At 51.1% G+C, this 18,960-nt stretch overlaps 7 protein-coding genes across 7 annotated transcripts; 5 read left to right on the top strand and 2 right to left on the bottom strand.

Moving 5' to 3' along the window:
* Positions 1-190: 190 nt before the first annotated feature.
* Positions 191-1,283, top strand: N7481_007996 (inositol phosphorylceramide synthase regulatory subunit KEI1; the record flags this gene model as incomplete). The annotated part of the gene is made up of 2 exons (XM_057267215.1): positions 191-232; positions 297-1,283. The coding sequence occupies 2 exons, from the start codon at positions 191-193 to the stop codon at positions 1,281-1,283; spliced, it is 1,029 nt and encodes a 342-aa protein (XP_057121416.1).
* A 1,353-nt stretch (positions 1,284-2,636) lies between these two features.
* Positions 2,637-3,086, top strand: N7481_007995 (uncharacterized protein; the record flags this gene model as incomplete). The annotated part of the gene is made up of 1 exon (XM_057267214.1): positions 2,637-3,086. The coding sequence occupies one exon, from the start codon at positions 2,637-2,639 to the stop codon at positions 3,084-3,086; it is 450 nt and encodes a 149-aa protein (XP_057121415.1).
* A 2,536-nt stretch (positions 3,087-5,622) lies between these two features.
* On the top strand, positions 5,623-10,419 carry N7481_007994 (sulfite reductase (NADPH) subunit beta; the record flags this gene model as incomplete). Its single annotated transcript, XM_057267213.1, has 3 exons — positions 5,623-5,653; positions 5,729-10,323; positions 10,387-10,419. The coding sequence occupies 3 exons, from the start codon at positions 5,623-5,625 to the stop codon at positions 10,417-10,419; spliced, it is 4,659 nt and encodes a 1,552-aa protein (XP_057121414.1).
* Positions 10,420-11,048: 629 nt separating this feature from the next.
* On the bottom strand, positions 11,049-11,795 carry N7481_007993 (uncharacterized protein; the record flags this gene model as incomplete). Its single annotated transcript, XM_057267212.1, has 1 exon — positions 11,049-11,795. The coding sequence occupies one exon, from the start codon at positions 11,793-11,795 to the stop codon at positions 11,049-11,051; it is 747 nt and encodes a 248-aa protein (XP_057121413.1).
* A 1,781-nt stretch (positions 11,796-13,576) lies between these two features.
* Positions 13,577-14,495, bottom strand: N7481_007992 (Rab family GTPase YPT6; the record flags this gene model as incomplete). The annotated part of the gene is made up of 5 exons (XM_057267211.1): positions 13,577-13,635; positions 13,700-14,102; positions 14,173-14,261; positions 14,354-14,379; positions 14,443-14,495. The coding sequence occupies 5 exons, from the start codon at positions 14,493-14,495 to the stop codon at positions 13,577-13,579; spliced, it is 630 nt and encodes a 209-aa protein (XP_057121412.1).
* Positions 14,496-14,843: 348 nt separating this feature from the next.
* On the top strand, positions 14,844-15,801 carry N7481_007991 (H(+)-transporting V0 sector ATPase subunit c''; the record flags this gene model as incomplete). Its single annotated transcript, XM_057267210.1, has 5 exons — positions 14,844-14,901; positions 14,985-15,019; positions 15,097-15,188; positions 15,278-15,586; positions 15,693-15,801. 5 exons carry the CDS (start codon positions 14,844-14,846, stop codon positions 15,799-15,801), a joined length of 603 nt encoding a protein of 200 aa, XP_057121411.1.
* A 539-nt stretch (positions 15,802-16,340) lies between these two features.
* N7481_007990 (MoeA C-terminal domain IV) lies at positions 16,341-18,819 on the top strand (the record flags this gene model as incomplete). The annotated part of the gene is made up of 4 exons (XM_057267209.1): positions 16,341-16,527; positions 16,641-16,788; positions 16,868-16,905; positions 17,036-18,819. The coding sequence occupies 4 exons, from the start codon at positions 16,341-16,343 to the stop codon at positions 18,817-18,819; spliced, it is 2,157 nt and encodes a 718-aa protein (XP_057121410.1).
* Positions 18,820-18,960: the final 141 nt, after the last annotated feature.

Genomic DNA, 18,960 nt, shown 5'->3' with positions numbered 1-18,960 from the left:
GCAGATGTACTTAATCGATCGATGCGGAAGAGATCGACAAGGCGGATCTGCCGGAAAGCGTCTGCGCCCCTGGACCACTTGGCATCCCATAATCTCCCCAAGTCCCAGCCATTCTCTCTCCTACTCTTTGACTTGAACTTGGACCTGGAATCGTGGCACACACTTTCATCACATACATTCTTCCTTCACTATGGGGTTCTCATCCCGTTTCCTCCGCATTCCGCGGCCAGAGGTAGGCCCGCTCCCCCTGCTTCTTCCACGCCCAACGCCCGCTGACTGTCTCGTGACTTTCGCAGACCTTTCTCTATGTGATGAGCCTGGAGACAGGCGCGTCTCTCATCACCCTCTCGCTACTACTGAACAAGATTAGTGGCCTCTATGGCCTGCTTGCCCTTCTGACCGGCTATCACCTCTCCCCTGTACAGCTTTCTATGTACCTGTACTCCCTCGTCGCCCTCGCCCTCGCTGCTTTACTCTTCCCACACATCCGCAAACAGTCGCCTCTCGAGTGTCTCGGTCTCGCCTGGCTCTATCTCTTGGATAGTCTCATCAACGCCGCCTACACCGCTGCCTTTGGTGTCACTTGGTTCTTGGTCGTGTCGCAAAATATGGACGGTGGCAAGATCTCCGGTCCTGGCAGCGAGACCATCGCGCAAACGGCCGGTTTCACCAGCCCCAAGTACGATGCGGCCTATGTCGAGATCCAGCACACCAGTGAGGGTAACGAATTCGTCGCACACCCTCCTCGCAGTGCTGAACATCTCAGCAACGCCGTCTCTCAGCCAGAGAGCTTCCAGAGCATCATCTTCATCGCCCTTCTCTGGGCCATGCGTGTCTACTTTGTCCTGGTGATGCTCGCCTTCGCCCGCCAAACTCTCCGTCTCTGGCTCGCCGTTCCCAAGCACACTTCGCTCCCAACCCACAGCCGCAATGTCTCGATCGCAAGTGTGGCCGACATTGACCGTGAACCCTTTTCTGCCTACAGCCCCGATGGACAAGGTTGGAAAGGAAAGCTTGGCCGCATCATGGTCGGCATTGGCCACAGCTATTGGCTGGGTGAAGAAGAGGATGGAAACTGGCTCAGTGGCATCAACCAAAAGTTCCGCAGTCGTAGCAGCAACGTCGAACTACCTGGACCTCTGGAACGTGAGCGCAGACGCCGCTCAGGCACCGGCCCCCCACAACCGTCCCAATCGGTTGTCCGATCTGGTCTCATGCAACAGCCAATTCACGAACACCCGGGAACCAACGTTAAGATGCAGGACTGGGGCGAGACTCGGTAAACCATTTCTTGTGCGATTTTCGCGGTGGTGGCCCAGGCCAAGCGTTGTCTCTGCTTTTTCGAGTCACTCTTTTCACAGCACAACAAGTTGCGGAATCGCTCTCGGCTAGCAACTCACTGGGGCGCTTTTCACCAGTTGTAGACTGACGCCTGACACCTACCCGTTTTACTACCCCATGGACACAATCCGTTATGGCTCTTGTGTCCGTTCCATCGTTTCGTCGGCTGACCGGAATGTGATGAACCATCCGCTGCGAGCTTTACGTCCCTGATTGTTACCTCTTCGAGATGACGCTCTAAAACTGGCATCTCTTTGAGCCCAACATTTAGGCACTGTATCAGGTTCAACCCCTGTCATGTGCATCGATTGATAACAAACTTCAGCGATGCACGCTGACCATAACCATTGTGGCGTTCGTCTAAACGAACATGGCTCCATAGGCGAATCCGCCGTCGTGCCTTTCATGTGCATTTGCTATCTTCCGGCGTCAGATCTTGTATATTGCTTTCTATATGGGGTTAATGTCTTACTATTATGGCGCCTTGGGACGGATATGACAACGGTTTCAAAATATTCCACCATTGTACACGGTCCTGCTTATATACCACACATGCATACTCTGATGATTATCTACTTGAAAATTTTCATTTGGTTCATATCCCCGCGTAGGACATCCACTTTCACGTCCAATTTTCAAGGCTGAAACTACCCAAGAGACCCCCAGGCCCGCGGGTGTTGCGATCTACGATGGTGACGCGCGTGTGCAGGGGTGCATAAAATATTTAAATAACTTCCGCATGGCGACCAGGCATTGATCGACCCCCTTTTTGAGCGATATTTGACCTATGACGGAGCGTAAATTAAGAAAAAATGCCCAATTGATACCCAATATCAGAAAATATTTCCCCGAATAACGCCCGACTGGGGCCATCTCTAGCCCGGAAAGGTAATTTCTTCGTCGAAAGTTTAAATTAGTGTGGCCGGCACGCTCGGCGGGTGGCGGAGCGCCTGTCATGTTCCCGAGAATATGGATCGTGTTACTTTTAGTACCTCTTTGATAAAACTTATACTCCAACTCGTCGCCCCTTACCCTCATGACCCAACCCCCCTATACCACAATGACTGAGTGCTATCAATCCTTTCGAACTGCTGGTGGGTGGTTACCCTTTTATGATCTCTCTTATGGCCAGGCACTAAAGATCCTAGGATTCTATAGAGTTTTTTACGATCCCAAGGGCTGAGTGCATCTCAATTGAAAAAAATCGACGGCAGATCGATTCATATTGGTACCCAATGCTCAAGGTATGACGCACAGCTATGGACGATCCGCTCGTGGTCTAAATCAGTTCCCAGATGTTCACTATTCAATTCGATGCGGCCGGTATTTACAAGGTCGGCACTCGAAGCCAGCAATTCCACGTCTCCTTCGAGGAAATGATGTCCTTCACCGGTGGTATCATTGGTCTCCTGGAGTACGGACTGGCGTGGAAAGTCATGAAGGGGTCAATAGGCAGAACTCGACATCGACTATGGCATCATCCAGGATCATCAATCGACACACAGCCCGCGATATGGATCGATAACTCCGGACCTGTTTTATACGAGCTTCGCCACGGCTTGGAGTATCTACGCATCTGTCCAGAAGAACTGGAGACATCTCGATTCGGCAAAGCTATCAAATTATACTGGGATGGTGGAATGACCGGCTTGAAAACCTCTTGGGTTGTGAGAATGGTCATCGAAGCTTTCTTCGTTGGTCTTTGGAGGAACTTGTTGCGGCGACTGAAGAAAAGGTCCTTTTGATGGGCAGGTTCTTCGTTTTGACCCGACAAAACAAATGAACCCCCCCGATACATTTACTCCTCTACAAGCTGAAGACCCGGATACAGAACAAGATCTGGACGAAGACACTTCTTGGTGATTCTAACGCCAAACGGATGATATCGCCATAGCAAATTCGCAAGTCTTTCACTCCGTCGCCGAATTGACATGCCAGCCAAGACCACTCGATCCCGACTATGAGACCGACAATTCCCGCCACAAAGTCCCGGGCTATCCAACACCATGACCGAATCGAAGGCGGAGATTGTTCTTATATCGAACCCCAAAATCCAAGGGCTGAAATATAAATCATTTGGACAAGAAGACGATAATAATCGACGGATTCAGGATAGTGGAGGATCAGAACACATTGAAAGCAGAAAATGGGATTTGGGTGATGGCAGAAGCTAATTGGAGGCTTTTTGCTAATGCTATCGCTGTGGGACTTTGCCTATTTTCTGTATGGCTCGCCCTTTTTCCTGTGTATCGTCTACTACTCTACGGGTAGTTCAATCAAGTTGCATGGTTTAATCGTAGTTCGACAAAGGGGCTGGCCAAGACATGATCTTCTGGAAGCTACTTGATCATATTCGTGATTAGCACCTTCGTCGATTGATCAAGTGCTAAGTCATTCATGTTTTGCTTGCAATTGTACGTATTGACGCCTTCATCTGATCAATACCCCTTTCAATGGGTGCATTTGATGTTGCTCCGCTACCGGCTTCTGAATCCTTGCTCTCCCTGGCTCGCACAGGTTCTCGATCAGGACCAGTCATGTTTGTGACAGCACTAGTACTAGTAGTACTTTGCTTGTAGTGTATTAATATTATAGGGTACTGTGGTCCTTGTCGAGAATAGACACACCTCCGGTAGGTTCAAAGTTCAAACTTGAATTGCCTTTGGGAGTACTCGCAGGATATATATACTAGTATGGTATTAGTACTACCATAGCGCTAGTAGTAAGATTTTTATTTTTGCCTTCAACTTGAAATTTAACCAAAAAGACCTTCATCCCATTTTAATGAATCTCCAGGGTTGACGACATGCTAGTAGCGGTATACTGTTGCTTTGTTCTGAATACCCCCCTCTTTCTTTGACTAATATCTAAGCTTTTGCTTCGTGGTGTGTGTTGCTTTGCTTTGCGAACATAAATACTAGTTGCCACCGAAATGCTGCATATGCCTAAATACAGTATTTGGTTCAACGTCGATTTAATAAGGATCTTTTGGAATACCGGAGTTGATTGATTTGACTGAGTTATATCCCTGGATGTTCAAGCTGACCTTGAAATCGAACTTGGTGTCATGAACACTGTCGGGATTACTAGAGAACCGAAGCAGGACAAGACGCTAGTATGAATGGGTAGCTTATATTAAATTATAAGCGGTCTTAATATTCAAGTTCTCCAGCTCAGATCTCAAGATATTCATGGAAATTTTCGCTGAACAGCATGCAGGATGCAGGCTGCTTGGTTGATAATTATGAGAGTCATATAGCCTTGATGTTGTTAGTCATCCCCGATAGTTCGACTGGCCCAGTGGTTAAGGCGCCCGTCTTACACACGGGAGATCGCAGGTTCGAACCCTGCGTCGAACATTATCATCAACTTTTTGCTACATGTACGCGCCGCCAGGTAATTGCTTTTTTTTTTTGGGAGGCTTTTCTTGCTTTTGCAGCCCCGGATCATCTATAAAATACTACACTACACTTTGGGGCATCTAGCTATCCGTATCTGCTATATAATTGATTATATTTTTGATCGGGCTCTGCTGGGATCACGCCATGTAGGGATTTGGCGGTGACTGAAAATTGGCCGGGTGATCACTTTGTGCCGCTGACTCTCGACCGAGAATCGGTAATTGCCGCGATGCTATTGGTACTCTAGGTGCGGTAGGTACCTCGAGACGGGGACATGGGAAAGGATAGTAATTGAGAGGATTGAGTCCGAGTCTTTTTGAAGAAATAGGAGAAATAGGGCAACCAGGAGACTACTTGTATTACTATGGTTTTTAGCTTCGATATCCTGGTCTCAAGATATTCTCTAACTCTGTCCTCAGTCGGCATTGACAATATCAATCAGATATGCACCACAAATTTAGGGTACATACTTGTAGGGCATTAAAAGTGCCCCCCCCAAAAGCCGCCCGCGCGGTGACGTGCTCGACCGGTCACGAGATTCCCCGCACTATGGCCCAAAGTGGTAAGTTTGCATCCGTTGCTGCCGGGGTTTGCATTGATGTCGTGATCGTGCACCAATAAGAGCATTGCTGATCTAACCCCGATGGCGGAGAACTCGTTGGAGGAATCTTGCCGACTTTTTTTTTCTTGTTGAGAGATAGATCTTAAGAGAGTGCAAAGGGACTTCAATTGTGTCATATTCCTCCTATTCCCTTCCTTTCTGTGGTGGATCTGCATCGAGCGTGGGAGATCGTTGCATGCGCCGATAACCCAATATCGCGCCTGATTTTCCCCCCTCATCCCACCTTTGCCGTAACTTTCACAGCATTACTAGCCAGCTATGGCATCAGTTCAAAATGCGGGCGACGCGGGTAAGTTGCCTATAAACATTACCATTTCCCATCATGACATGCCCAATTGCTAACCGTATTCCTCTCCCTGCTTAGTGGCCAGAATCGCCTATCTGGCTAGCGACCTCGTCCTCTCAGTGCAACCCTCTCTGCAGGGCGACTCACTCTTCTCAAAGTCGCTGAAGACTCTCAAGTCAAGCAAGACTCCCAGCGCAGTCTCAAGGGGTACCACCGAGGTATTTGAAATCCCAATTCAGCCATATATACGTATTCGAAGAAGGATATACTCTAACAGTTTGATCAGGTGCAAGCCGTGCGTTATAACGAGGACCCCCCTTCTGTCTACCTTCTACCCTTTGCAAAAGGGCGAGAACGTCTCTGTTGTCACCGGCTCTTCTATCCTGATTTCATCTGTTCCTCACCTTTACCGCCTCGCCAACTTCCCCGTGGTCCTCCACGTCGCTCTGGAGCCGTCCCCATTCCCCGATTATTCCGTGATTAGCTCCATCCGGCAATGCGGCTTCACATTCCTGCACTCGGAGACCGTTCAAGAAGCCCAGGACATTGCTCTCACTGCTCATGCATTGGCTCTGAAGTCTGGAAAGGGTGTTATTCACTTCTTCGATCCCGCCAACTCCACCAAAGACTCTGCCGTTGCCACCGAGGATGTCGAGGTCGTGAAGAAGATCCTGAACCTGGCTGGCAATGCTGCTATTCACACCACTGGTGCGGAGACTCTGTACACCGAGTCTGGCCGTCAGGCTACCGTTTCCGCCGAGGGATCGCAGGCCATCCCCGCTGGCCAGGGAGAGGCACCTGCCACCTTGGCGGTCCCTTCTCAGGCCCAGACCCCCTCCATTAGCGTCGAGAACTCTTCCGTTGGCTCCTCTCGCCGTGATAGTATCGCTGGAAGCGAGGCTCCTAGCTCGACTGCCACCACTGTGGATAACTCCAGTGTTCGCCCTGTCAACGCTGCCGATATCTTTGAGTGGACTTCTCAGATCTGGACCGCTCTTTCTAAGGAGGTTGGCCGCACTTATAATGCTATTGAATATACCGGCCCTGCAGATGCCAAGTCTGCTGTGTTTGTCTTTGGCTCTACCGGAGTCTTCGTGGATGCCCTGTCCAACTCCAGTGCCACTGAGCTTGAGAACGTTGGTCTCATCACCGCCCGTGTCTACCGCCCGTGGGTTGGTGGCCAGATTGTTAACTCCATCCCTACCTCGGTGGAGAAGATTGCTGTTTTGGAACAAGTTCGCAAGACCACCAAGTGGGGTCCCGCTTTCATGGATCTTCTTTCCAGTGTGACGCCCTCCAGTGTCCGTGCTCAGACCCTCAAGGTTGTTGGATATCGTCTTGGATATGTTGAGCCTTCAACAGCTGTCCAGGCCCTCCGAGGAATTCTCCAGAACCTGGAAGCTTCCTCTCCCATCCAGAACCTTGACATTGGAAGCCCTCACGTTCCTTCTACCGAGCAAGCTCTCGAGCAGCCCCACGTGGAGAATGCTTACCTCAAGATTCTCCACCAGCTGTTTGGTGAGCGCCTCTATATCGCCAACCAGCTTGGCGCCAAGAATGCCGGTATCTCTTCCACTATCGCAGCCAGCCCCGAGTACGGTTTTGGTTCCTTGATCGCCCGCAAGGAGCACCGCAAGCGCTTCATTCGTGAAGTTGAGGAGGCTTCCAAGTCCTCCAACTTTGCTACCGATGTTCCCAAATCCTGGCTTTCACGATGGGCTCTGAACGTGAACGAGGCCGCCAAGGCCAACAAGATTGCCCCGGATGTCATCGCTCGTCTCTCTAATGATGGCTCTCAGCTATCTCGCCAGCTGCTGCAGTCTAAGAAGCTTTTCTTCGAGGAGTCTCAGTGGCTCGTGGGCTCCGATGCTTGGGCTTACGATATCGGAAACTCGGGTGTTCACCACGTTCTCGCTTCTGGCGCCAATGTCAACATGTTGATCATTGACTCGCAGCCCTACTCTGAGCGTACTGCGGCGGACCCCACTCGCCGCAAGAAGGACATTGGTCTCTATGCTATGAACTTCGGCAATGCTTACGTTGCCTCCACTGCTGTCTACGGCTCCTACACCCAGGTGCTGCAGGCTATGGCCGAGGCCGAGCAATTCAAGGGTCCATCCGTCGTTGTGGCTTACCTGCCCTACCACCAGGAGAATGACTCTGCTCTCAGCGTCCTCCAGGAGACTAAGAAGGCTGTTGACCTCGGCTACTGGCCTCTTTACCGCTGGAACCCCGAGAACGAGGAGAAGGGTGAGCCTAAGTTTGCTCTCGACTCCGAGCGCATCAAGCGTGAACTTGAAGAGTTCCTTCGTCGGGACAACCAGCTCACCCAGCTCATGAACCGCCACCCGAAATTCTCATCTGCTCTGTCTGCCTCTTACGGTACCGAAGTTCGTGCCCTGCAGAAGCGTCAGGCCAAGGATGCCTACGAGAAGCTTCTGGATGGTCTCTTCGGGGCTCCCTTGACCATTCTCTTTGCCTCTGACGGTGGTAACGCGGAAAACATTGCCAAGCGTCTGGGCAACCGTGGTCGTGCTCGTGGCCTGAAGACCACTGTCATCGCCATGGACGATTTCCCCATTGAGGATCTGGCTACTGAGGAAAACGTTGTTTTCATCACCAGTACTGCCGGACAGGGTGAATTCCCCGTGAACGGCCGCGGTCTGTGGGAGCACGTCAAGAACTCCGGAGACTTGGACCTGTCGACCATCAACTACTCCGTATTTGGTCTGGGTGACAGCCACTACTGGCCCCGTAAGGAGGACAAGCTCTACTACAACAAGCCTGCCAAGGACCTGGACGCTCGTGTTGCTTTCTTGGGTGGTCGCAAGCTTGCCGACATCGGCCTTGGTGATGACCAAGACCCTGATGCTTACCAGACTGGCTACTCTGATTGGGAGCCCCGTCTTTGGCAATCTTTGGGTGTCGACAAGGTCGAGGGTCTGCCCGAGGAGCCTGCTCCTTTGACCAACGAGGACATCAAGATCCAGTCCAACTACCTGCGTGGTACTATTGAGGAGGGTCTCGTTGACGAGAGCACCGGTGCTATCTCGGCCAGCGATGCTCAGCTGACCAAGTTCCACGGTACATACATGCAGGATGACCGTGACATCCGCGATGAGCGTAAGGCCCAGGGTCTGGAGCCCGCCTACAGCTTCATGATTCGTTGCCGTCTCCCTGGTGGTGTCGCTACTCCCAAGCAGTGGCTCCAGATGGATGCTATCAGTAGCTCTCATGGTAACGAGACCATGAAGCTCACTACCCGCCAAACCTTCCAGTTCCACGGTGTCATTAAGAAGAAGCTCCGCGGTGCCATGCGCGCTATCAACCAGTCTCTCATGGATACGATTGCTGCTTGCGGTGATGTCAACCGTAACGTTATGTGCAGTTCTCTTCCTGAGCTGTCCGAGTTCCACCGTGAGACCTGGGCTTTTTCCAAGAAGATCAGCGAGCATCTTCTTCCTTCCACCACCGCCTATCACGAGATCTGGTTGAAGGATGAGAACGACAAGAAGGTTCAGGTTGCTGGCGATGCTATTGTTGACCACGAACCCCTCTACGGCGCCACCTACCTGCCCCGAAAGTTTAAGATCACAATTGCCATTCCTCCCCACAACGACACCGATGTCTATGCTCACGATATCGGTCTGATTGCCATCAAGGGCGCTGACGGACACCTGGAAGGTTTCAACTTGCTCGCCGGTGGTGGTATGGGTTCCACACACAACAACAAGAAGACCTACCCCCAGACTGGTCGCATGTTTGGTTTCGTCCCGAAGGACCAAGTCCACATCTTCTGTGAGAAGATCATGCTTGTGCAGCGTGACAACGGTGACCGCAAGAACCGTAAGCACGCCCGTATGAAGTACACCATTGACGACATGGGTGTCGATGTGTACAAGGCTGAGGTCGAGAAGCGTATGCCGGATGGCCTGCGCTTCGCTGAGGCTCGTCCCTTCAAGTTTGCCTCAAACGTCGACACCTTCGGCTGGTTGAAGGACGAGAAGGGATTGAACCACTTCACCTTTTTCATTGAGAACGGTCGTATCGAGGATACCGCTGAGTTCGCCATGCGCGCTGGTCTTCGTGAACTGGCAGAGCTTGGCAAGGGAGAGTTCCGTCTCACCGGTAACCAGCACTTGATCATCTCCAACATCACCGATGAGGATCTTCCCATCATCAAGGAGGTCATGGCTAAGTACAAGCTGGACAACACCGCCTTCTCTGGCCTGCGTCTGTCCTCCTCTGCCTGTGTCGCCTTCCCGACTTGCGGTCTCGCTATGGCCGAGTCTGAGCGATACCTGCCCGTCCTTATCTCTAAGCTTGAGTCCACCCTTGAGGAGAACGGTCTGGCCCGCGATTCGATTGTCATGCGTATGACTGGTTGTCCCAACGGTTGTGCCCGCCCATGGCTCGCCGAGGTTGCCTTTGTTGGTAAGGCCTACGGTGCCTATAACATGTACCTGGGAGGTGGCTACCACGGCCAACGTCTGAACAAGCTCTTCCGTTCTTCCATCAAGGAAGATGAAATCCTGGAGATCATGAAGGACTTGCTCAAGCGGTACGCCCAGGAGCGCAACACTGACGGCGAGACCCCCGAGCGCTTCGGTGATTTCTGCATCCGCGCCGGTGTCATCAAGGCTACCACCGATGGACAGAACTTCCACGCTGATGTAAGTGAAATATAAACCCCCATACTACTCACTCAATGGTCTCCATTCTAATTTTCTCTCTAGGTTGCCGAAGAGGATGAGGAGGATGAGGAGTAAATGCCAGAGGAAATGAATTTCTCAAAACCATACAACGTGTCATGACCGCCACGGAAAACCAAAATCTGTCTTCTTTTTTTTCTACGTATCTTCTGTTGATAATATTCATGTGCAAGTCCTTTTTTTTTTCTCGCTCTAGACGCATTGGTTTTTGGCGATCGATGATTCCGCTCGTGCAAAAACCCGCCGATTTTTTTTGATGTCATCCATTTCTCTTCTTTACTCACGGATGTATGTATCTCTATGACTTTGATTGAATACATAGATTGATTCCCATAATGGAGTATGAACACACGAGGGAATACTGCTACTAGTAGTTACTAAGAAACCGACATAGATTGATGTTAATGAAAACCCTTTATGTTCGAGACGGACAAGCTCCCAGGTAACCGAGCTTTCTAGCATAGATTTCACCGAATATAGCTTTTATCCACTGGCAGGTGCCCAGATGCTGATGTACATAATACTTGGGTATTTTCCAGGCACCTGTCTAATAAACCTTGGAAGCTACGCAGTGCAGCAGTGATCTTGCGATGTATTAAGAGCTATTATTAGGTATCTGTCTGTTTATGACAATCATCAGAATGTACTGCCTTGAAGGCGTTTGCTTTCGTTAAGGTATCCCAAAATCAAGGATTCAAGATTGGTGAATATTCTGTCGTTCCTCGAAGATCCTCTTGAGTCAGCGCCGGTATTTCACTCCCAAGTTCCTGCGAGATATCGGGCTTAAAGTTCCCATCTCCCGCCGGAAGGATCGGATTTCCATAAGTGGTGTAAACGATGTTGGCATAGTCCTGGTGAAATTCCTCATGTAGCGACGAGAGGAAATATTGCACAATGGATTCCTGCACGGCAGAAGGAACCGACGCCTTTGATCCCCAGTAATGGCATACTAATTTCCCCGAACAACCGAGATGTGCCACTTCAGGACATCCATTTGCTTCCGCACAATTGAGCGACTTGACATCGTCGGGTTGATTGAAGTCATATCGGAGGAAATTGCCGAAAGCACCTTGCTCATGCGGCCAGCTGTAGCTGAAATTAGAGCAACCAGGATATTTCACTTCCTGAGGACAGGACTCCCACGCCGCGAACAATTCGTGAGCTCGAGGGCTTTGCTGTGCAACGATAAAGCCTGTATTCAGCAGAGTTCGGCCTCGTAAATCGTTATTGATTGGGTCTCGCGGATCGAGGGCCATGGCGATAAGGTTGTCCGGGACGATGTCCCAGTAGTTGAACAGCCATTCCAAGGGTACATGAGGGTGAGGAAAGATCGTATCTGCGTCCATGAATACCACAAAATCATAAAGGTAGAGATGCTCTCTCATTGCGGAGACTTTCGACCATGTCCCATGCATCCCGAAAAAAGTGGCCATCTGCATAAACTTATAGTCGTAGCCATGGAGTTGGGCTGTCACAGTTAGCTAGTTCTAGATCCTAAGATCTCCCAAAGGTACTCACCGAACAAATAATGATTGAGTCGCCCTGCCGTTGCCCACAAATTAGTCTCGTCAGGAGACCATGTCGAGTTGAGAATCTCCCCCCGAATTGTTTAGAGGGCGTGTATCGACGTCGAGGATCAGTATTCTTTTTCCCAAAGACCTTTTGAAACGATGACCATCTGGTAAAGAGGAATATGGGAGCAGAAATGTATCCCCGGACGTGAGTGTGAGATTTGGTGCAGTGATGGGATGGCGAAAGACATCGAGGCTGTGAGCAATGGAAGGGAAGGGGCTCTTAGATGTGCGCGACACCATTTCCCTTTGGAAGACTTGTTCAGTATTGAACTCGAGGGGTTAGATGGGAGGGAACAAATACTGAGATTTTGACCCTTCGTCTTCGAAAATGAGTGGAGTATGCAACGTAACATAGAGCAGATCAGAGGCATAAAGCGCTAGGGCGAGGTAGACCCATTGGCGACGAAAGAGTGAGAAGAAGTCCTTCCTTAGCATAGTGAATGTCCTTCCTCGGTGTGCAGAGTGTGAGATGAGAGGGGAAATAGAAGGAGTCAATAATTGATGGGGAAGTTCGAGACAGTTCGAGCCGTGCCCTGGTCTTGTGGGGTTGATGGATGTAGTTCACTCAAAATGCGAATGAGTGAAGAGAGGTGATCGGACTTGAGAGGGCCGGTCTTTCTAGTGTTAGATCTATGCCACTTAATATGACATGACCAACTCCTACCGTTTGCTAGAATTGCCTGGAATATAAAACTTCATGGTGATTGACTGCCCAGGGACGATGGTTGTCCTGGGCATCCTAACCCCCCGCGGAGGTTTTGTCAACTGGCTTTAAGAAACGAAGTGAAGTATACATGAAAAATGAAGTCGAATGGGGCCAGGATACAAAATATAAAATAAAATGGATTCAAATTGGAGAAAAGAGATCCGGCCAGTCCGGGAAGAATGTCAACATCATCCGTTCATCAGGGACCAGCGCAGAGGCCATTCCATGGATACCACAAGACAGTCCCAACTTTACTCAGCCGATACCTATAGGTAACTCATTCACCGTTCCCCTGGGAACATTATTAGTATTAGAGGCTGGAGCAATGCTGCCGTCTATTTCTTCGGTGGGGAGGCCGCTATCAATATCTGTCTCACAGTTTCGATATCGAACTTGAAGATGCACCAGCCGCCCAACAGGCCGAGTAAAAAGACATTTCGACCAGAACTGGAGTGAAAGTATGAGAATTGGGGCCTACCAAGAGGCCGTGCTTGATTTAACTAATGTCATAATAGTGGTTTCTAGATATTACCAGTCGAATGATCATTACTGTGCTGTGTGGCGCCATATGGTACAGCTTCGTCAATTATAGCATATTCAACATACCAGCCCTGGAGGCTATTTGGGAGACAAACGACATCTGGAAAGGGATTGAAGGGAGAGAAGGCTCCAGTAAGACAAGAAAAAAAAGATATAATGCGGCAGTAGAAAAAGAAAATGGTAGCAACAGGCTTTCAGAAAACAGCCTATAAAGCCTTTCAACGCAGCCAGATTGAGCCACTGGAAGTTCTAAACACACGCTATTCATCCGACGAGCAACCAGAAAGTGAAAGGGAACATGTACATCTTGAAAGAAATGGTGCAATATCATGGAAGGACGCGAGCATCATCATCGGTCACAAGTGTGTAAAAGGAAAATATGGAAGAAGGGGGTTTAACAGGCACAGCCGTCGTTGGTGGTGGTCTCCTTCGGGTGGATGTTGACGTCGATCACTGCAGAGAAGGAGTACGGTCAGGATTTGCGGATAATAGCACCAACGATTTCGACCGAACTTACTCTGGCTCTCGCCCTGTTTGGCTTCACCCTCCATACCTGGCAACGCCTGGGCAATCCGCCTGAATAGTTGCTTCACATTGTGTCCGACCTTGGCACTGGTCTCGATGAACATCAGGCCGTTCTTCTTCGCTTCCTCCTCACCTTGCGCGGTTGTGACTTCGCGCTTATCATTTAAATCGGTTTTGTTGCCCACAAGAACGATGATCACATCATTTCCACGCTCTCCGCGCACATCATCGATCCATTTGCGAGTGTTTTGGAAGGATTTGGCATTCGAAATATCGTAGACGACCACGGCGACACTGGAGTCTCGGATATAGGAAGGAATCAGGGAGCGGAAACGTTCTTGGCCGGCGGTATCCCAAAGTTGAAGGCGCACAGTTCGGTCTTCAAGGTACATAGTCTGACAAAGTCGCGATTAGTTCTCAAGCTGCTTGGGGACGTAATCTCGAAGGGTTGGAGGGGCATCATACCTTGGACAAGAAATCGATACCGATGGTGGCCTGGTATGTGTTGTCGAAGGAGTCGTACATGAATCGGGTGATAAGGGATGTTTTTCCAACTGGAACGATTGTCAGTTATCGCGATTCGAGCTACTTGTTGCCCCCCCCCTCATTGAGGGTGTATTGGGCGCGCAGTTCGAGGATACCATACCGCTTTGTTCACCCAAGAATACCAACCTATATATGGCGCATTAGTACCAAACAGCTCCAGTGGTTTCTCCCAGGTCACATCAGACTCACTTGAACTTCTTTAGCGGGTTCGAATACGACCCTACCCCAGAGGAGGAGGCCATGGTGTTGTGCTGGTGATGTGGAGAGGGGGAGGGGACTCAGGGGTTCGAAATGCGCCGCGGAGCCAAAATAGGGAGTTCGGCAGGCAGCAAAGAAAGCACAAACAGAATCGGGAGCTGCGATGATAGGAATTCAGCCGAGAAACAATGGCCCCGCTGGATCAATGACAGTTGGAACGATCCGTGGATCTGGGGAAACAAGGACGCTCGTCTTGTCCACCGCCTCGGACCAGTTTATCCGCTCCGGCCACCGAGTCCATTCCTCCAACCGTTCAACGAACAGCTATCAAACTCCCCTCTGTTTCCAACCGGCCTTTTCATTCATTCGTCTTCAGGTTGTCCGAGGTCGCCATGGCTGTCAGGTATTTTCTTGGAGTTCCCACGACTGCCCTTGTGGTAGTCGGACTGTGTACGTCCACCGGGCCCGTTGGAGCGCTCCTCCCCCCCCCGAGCTGGAATGTCAATAGCTAACATGGGGCATCTCACATGCAGATATGCTTTTCCAGGGCGAAGGCGAAGCTTTCAATGTACGATGATATCGAGACCCGAATCCGACCGAAACTTCTCTGCGAGCTTCATATTGACATGACACGACACCTTCTAGGTCGGCCGTTTCCTTGAGGAGGTATCTCCTTTCGCCTTTGCGAACATTGGTATTGCGATGTGTATTGGTTGCTCGGTAGTCGGAGCTGCATGGTATGCTTCCCGAATCTCTCGCCTGCCGAGCTGCCTATGTTAGGCTTTTGGGCGTGCTTGATGCTAATGTGGTGACAACGCTATTGCAGGGGTATCTTCCTGACTGGCTCATCGATCGTGGGTGGTGGTGTGCGGGCGCCTCGCATCCGCACTAAGAACCTGATCTCTATCATTTTCTGTGAGGTCGTGGCTATCTACGGCGTCATCATGGCGATCGTTTACTCTGCGAAGCTCAACGCGGTCCCCGAGAGCGAGATCTACACTCAGAGCAACTACTATACGGGTTATGCACTCTTCTGGGGCGGCATCACTGTTGGATTCTGCAACCTGATTTGCGGTATTTCTGTGGGTATCAATGGCAGTGGTGCTGCTCTCGCCGACGCTGCCGACCCAACCCTGTAAGTCGTCTCACCCCGGACTCTCGTCTAGGCACCCCCTCTCAACGGGCCTCTGGGCGTGCACTTATGTTAGCTTCGGCATACTTACCATTTCTCTGTATCTTAGGTTTGTCAAGATCCTTGTTATTGAGATTTTCAGTTCCGTTCTGGGACTGTTCGGTCTTATTACTGGTCTGTTAGTGGGCGGTAAGGCCTTGGACATTGGCGCGGCCTAAGAGTCCGCGACACTCTCCACCAACACGAAGCATCCAACCAGAAAGGGTAGGATGGCTATGCTTGCCCAATCGGGGGGGCACCTCACACACTTGGCTCGGCTCGGCCAGCCGCATATGATCTCGGAACATTATTTGATCTTTTTTCTTTTTCCCTCTTCTCGTTTGCCTAAACTTTTGTCATGTCTTATTTTGATACACAGCATTGGGGCGTCTGGAATTCGATATCTCGTAGAAGGGAAGGGAAAGGAGGGGATGACGCTGGATTAGCATTGATCATCGGGAGATCAATATGTATGTACAGTTACAACAGCAAATGGAACCCAAGTCAACCAACTCCACCCCCGCAACTTGGACTTGAACTTGAACCAAAGACCATGGAACTGGGGGAATCCACTCGGTTGACTCCGTATGTAGGAGTACTGGGGTAGTATGTAGTACTAGCACTAGTACTCCGTAACTAGCACGGACCACAGGGCACCCGAAGTTTCGCGATGCTCGTACTCACGAGTACACAAAGTTCCCCGGCTTTCCTTAAAACCATGCAGCAACCCCCCCCCCACTTCATTCCCCTCTTCCGTCTCCAAACCACCCACTCACCATCCATCCACCTCCCGCCCATCATGGACAAACTAAAGGCTGCCATTCTGATCGTCTCTGACACCGCCTCTCAGGACCCCGCTTCGGACAAGACGGCCAATGCCCTCGCCCCCATCCTCGCCGCGGAGGGTAAGTGGGAACCCCCCCGCAATCAAGATCGTGCCGGACAATGTGTTCCAGATCCAGCAGGCCATTTGCGAGTGGAGCGATAGTGCCAATTGGTATAACCTGATTTTACTCAGCGGAGGAACTGGTTTTGCCATCAAGGATAACACTCCTGAAGTATGAGTCTTTCGGTGTTTTTGCATATGCCTGTTCCCTGTCCCTGTCCGCGCTAATGACATCACAGGCGGTCTCTCCCCTGATTCATCGTCACGCTCCAGGCCTAGTGTAAGTCTTTCATGGCGTTTCCCATGGCGTCCCTAGGCGTCTTGAAGGTTGACGCTAGAGCATGGACTAATTTTCTCAGCCATGGCATGATTGCCGCTTCGTTGAAAGTAACCCCATGTGAGATGACATCACCCTACCCTCCTTGGAAATTTGTTTGGGAAATCCCAAGACATTTGGAGGCCTATACTAGTTTTACTAGTTGGAGCCCAAGTATAAACATCCCGCTAACCCCCCCTTCCTTCCCCAGTTGCGATGATGTCTAGACCAGTTGCTGGAGTCCGAGACAAATCATTGATCATCACCTTACCAGGATCTCCCAAAGGAGCCATAGAGAACCTCGAAGCCGTTGTTAAGCTTCTACCACACGCTTGTTTACAATCAGCCGGCGCCAATTCACGCAATATGCACGCTGCCGGTATCAAGAGCCTCGAGGCGGAGGCTGGTGTGAGTGCCGACTCTAGTTCCGGCACTCATTTGCAAAAAAAGCAAAGTATTTGCAGCCACCATCACGGTCCGGGGCACGTAGCTCCCAAGGCTCATACCTCGTCAACCCGCCAACAGTCAAATGACCCTTCTGCTGGTCCTAACCGGAGGTACCGCTCATCACCTTACCCGATGCTCTCTGTAGAGGAAGCCCTCCTGCAGATCAGCGAGCACACTCCCGAGCCCATTATCGTCGACGCCCCAGTGAACACTGCCATCGTGGGCTCTGTCGTGGCTGAAGATGTTTATGCTGCAGAGTCGGTCCCAGCATACAAAGCCAGTATCGTCGACGGCTACGCCGTCATTGCCCCGGACTCTACGAACAATGCCCCGAGTACGAAAGGCGTTTTCCCTGTAGCATCGATCACTCACGCCAACGTCGGCGGATCCCTAAAGCCCCTCCAGCCAGGCACCATTGCTAGAATTACTACGGGGGCCCCTCTACCTCCCAACGCGAATGCCGTAGTCATGGTCGAAGACACTGACCTGGTCTCCTCCACTGCTGATGGAACCGAAGAAGCCACCGTCGAGATCCTGACCGGAGATATCGAGCCTGGCGAGAACGTTCGCGAGCCCGGCAGCGACGTCCGCCTCGGCGAGAAGATTCTCACTCGCGGAGATATCATCTCGCCCGCTGGTGGTGAGATAGGGCTACTCGCCTCAACTGGTATCAGAACAGTCAAGGTCTTTAGAAAGCCTCGAGTCGGCGTCCTAAGCACAGGCGATGAGCTTGTGGAACACGACGACCCATGCACACTCACTGGCGGCCAGATCCGCGACTCCAATCGACCCTCACTCCTCTCCTGCCTCTCCTCTTGGGGGTTCCCAACCGTGGACCTGGGAATCGCACGCGATACACCAGCCAGCGAGCTCGAGCATGCCCTACGAGACTCCCTCCGCGGGGTAGGCCGTGCCTCGTCCAGCGTGGACGTGATCGTGACCACTGGCGGCGTCTCAATGGGTGAGCTGGACCTTCTCAAACCAACAATCGAACGCACTCTCGGCGGCACAATCCACTTCGGCCGCGTCTCCATGAAACCCGGCAAGCCGACCACTTTCGCAACAATCCCCTTCAAAGAAGCAGGCGACGGCAACACACAGCAAGAACGCAAATCAAAACTCATCTTCTCCCTCCCCGGCAACCCAGCCTCAGCCCTGGTGACTCTCAATCTATTCGTCCTGCCATCGCTGCACAAGCTCTGCGGTCTCGGCGAGAGCTCGCGAGCAGTCAGCTCAAAGCCCTGGCTGGCACCACAACTCGGCCTGCCCCGTGTAGCCGTGGTCCTGACACACCACTTCCCACTCGACCCCAAGCGCACGGAGTACCACCGTGCTATCGTAACCGGATCACGCTCAGATGGCCGACTATATGCTACCAGTACCGGCGTCGAGGGCGTGGGACAGCGAAGCTCGCGTGTCGGTAGTCTCGCCAGCGCGAATGCACTGGTTGTACTGCGTCCTGGCCGTGGTGTCGGTATCAAGGGCGAGATTGTGGAAGCATTGATGATGGGCAGTGTTTACGGTTCGGATACTCGAATCATATGCTAAAGAAAGTCACGACTAGAACGATACATTTTGGGGGCTGGAACCCCTAGATCTCTCTGATTCTGATTCTGCTTTGCGCTTTTTTTTATCCTTTCCTCTCTTCATTATATTTCTTCATGTGTCTTTTTTTATATACCCTTTTTG

Source organism: Penicillium waksmanii, assembly GCF_028829765.1.
Source record: "Penicillium waksmanii strain IBT 27052 chromosome Unknown utg000007l:1.0-4314555.0:1.0-4317578.0, whole genome shotgun sequence".
In the NCBI taxonomy this organism is placed as follows: Eukaryota; Fungi; Ascomycota; class Eurotiomycetes; order Eurotiales; family Aspergillaceae; genus Penicillium; species Penicillium waksmanii.
The sequence above is the reverse complement of the archived record's forward strand: the minus strand, read 5'-3'. Positions and strand labels throughout refer to the sequence as shown.